The 1,691-nt window shown below is 54.9% G+C and overlaps 1 protein-coding gene across 1 annotated transcript in view; it reads right to left on the bottom strand.

Moving 5' to 3' along the window:
- dcc (DCC netrin 1 receptor) overlaps nt 1-1,691 on the bottom strand; it is a gene marked incomplete at both ends in the record, with an annotated part of 106,776 nt that overhangs the window by 69,446 nt on the left and 35,639 nt on the right. Inside the window, 2 exons of the mRNA XM_017303225.1 lie at nt 869-1,019; nt 1,108-1,395. Coding sequence (XP_017158714.1) covers nt 869-1,019; nt 1,108-1,395 — 439 coding nt within the window. The remainder of the gene's footprint in view (nt 1-868; nt 1,020-1,107; nt 1,396-1,691) is intronic.

A 1,691-nucleotide genomic window follows, 5' to 3' on the forward strand; every position in this document is an offset into this window, starting at 1 on the left:
GTTGGCAGCTTGTTAACAGCTAGATAGCGGCTGATTAGAGGCTAGTTAGCATCGAATTAGCAGCTGGTTAGCGGCTAGTTAACTGCTAATTAGCATCGAATTAACAGCTAGTTAGCGACTGGTTAGCAGCTAGTTAGCGACTGGTTAACGGCTAGATATCGGCTGGTTAGAGGCTAGTTAGCATCGAATTAGCAGCTGGTTAGCAGCTAGATATCTGCTAGTTAGCATAGAATTAAGCAGCTGGTTAGCGGCTGGTTAACGGCTAGTTAGCGGCTAGTTAGCAGCTACTTTGCGGCTAGTTAACTACAAATTAGCAGCCAGTTAGCGGGTAGTTGGCGCCTAATTAACTGCTAATTATCAGCTAGTTAGCGGGTAGTTGGCGGCTAGTTAGTGGCTAATTATCAGCTAGTTAGCAGCTGGTTAATGGCTAGTTATCGGTCTAGTTGGCAACTAGTTATCCGCTAGTTAGCGACAAATTGGTGGCGAGTTAGCAGCTAGTAAGTGACTAATTGGCGGCTAGTTAACTGCTAGTTATCGTTCCAGTTGGCGGCTAGTTGACTTCCTAGTTGGTGGTTAGCTAGCCGCTAGTTAGCGACTAGTTTACTGCTTGTTATCGGTCCAGTTAACTGCTAGTTAGCAGCTAGTTGGAGGCTAGTTAGCGGTAGCCACATCTGATTCAACTGAAAGTCTCCTGAGGAAAACGAACTACATGGAATAAAAACAGGAACTGATTCAGCTACGGCTAAATTTAAGACATTTTTAAACTGAACCCGGAACCCAGAACCCGGAACACAGAACCCAGAACACAGAACCCGGAACACAGAACCCAGAACCCAGAACCCGGAACCCAGAACACAGAACCACCCACCAGCTCTGGATCAGCTCCTCTCCTCTCCGCCACTGGATGCCGGGAGTCGGATATCCGGAGGCGGAACATTCCAGCACGGCGTCGGTTCCCAGGAGGGCCGATACTCGGGACGGACGCTGGAGGAACTGGAGGTTCCTGCTGAGGCCCGGTTCTGAGGAAGAGGAGGAGATGAAGAGGACCGACCTGATCTCAGAACCGCTGAGGTCCAAGCGAACAGAACCTGGGTCGCGTTTTCATACCTGGCAGAACTCGGAGTTCGGCGTCCGTCCCGGTCCTGGTGCTGCCCGGGTTGTCGGCCAGGCAGCGGTACGTCGCCGAGTCCGGCGGCTGGACCCGGCTCACCTGCAGCGACCCGGACGGCAGAACCGCCAGCCGGGACTCGGCCTGGAAGCTGAGCGGCAGGTCGTCCCGGTTCTTCTGCCAGCGGATGACGGGCCTCGGGTCGCCGGAGACCTCGCAGCGCAGCAGGGCGGTGTCGCCGAGGAAGGACGAGACCGACTCGGTCGGAACCACCACCCTCAACGGACCTGGAGACGGACAGAACCGTTAGCGGACCTGGAGACACGGAGACAGAACCGTTAGCGGACCTGGAGACACGGACAGAACCGTTAGCGGACCTGGAGACGGACAGAACCGTTAGCGGACCTGGAGACACGGACAGAACCGTTAGCGGACCTGGAGACGGACAGAACCGTTAGCGGACCAGGAGAGACGGACAGAACCGTTAACGGACCTGGAGAGACGGACAGAACCGTTAACGGACCTGGAGACGGACAGAACCGTTAGCGGACCTGGAGAGACGGACAGAACCGTTAACGGACCT

This window comes from Poecilia reticulata, unplaced genomic scaffold (genome assembly GCF_000633615.1).
Source record: "Poecilia reticulata strain Guanapo unplaced genomic scaffold, Guppy_female_1.0+MT scaffold_219, whole genome shotgun sequence".
NCBI lineage: Eukaryota > Metazoa > Chordata > Actinopteri > Cyprinodontiformes > Poeciliidae > Poecilia > Poecilia reticulata.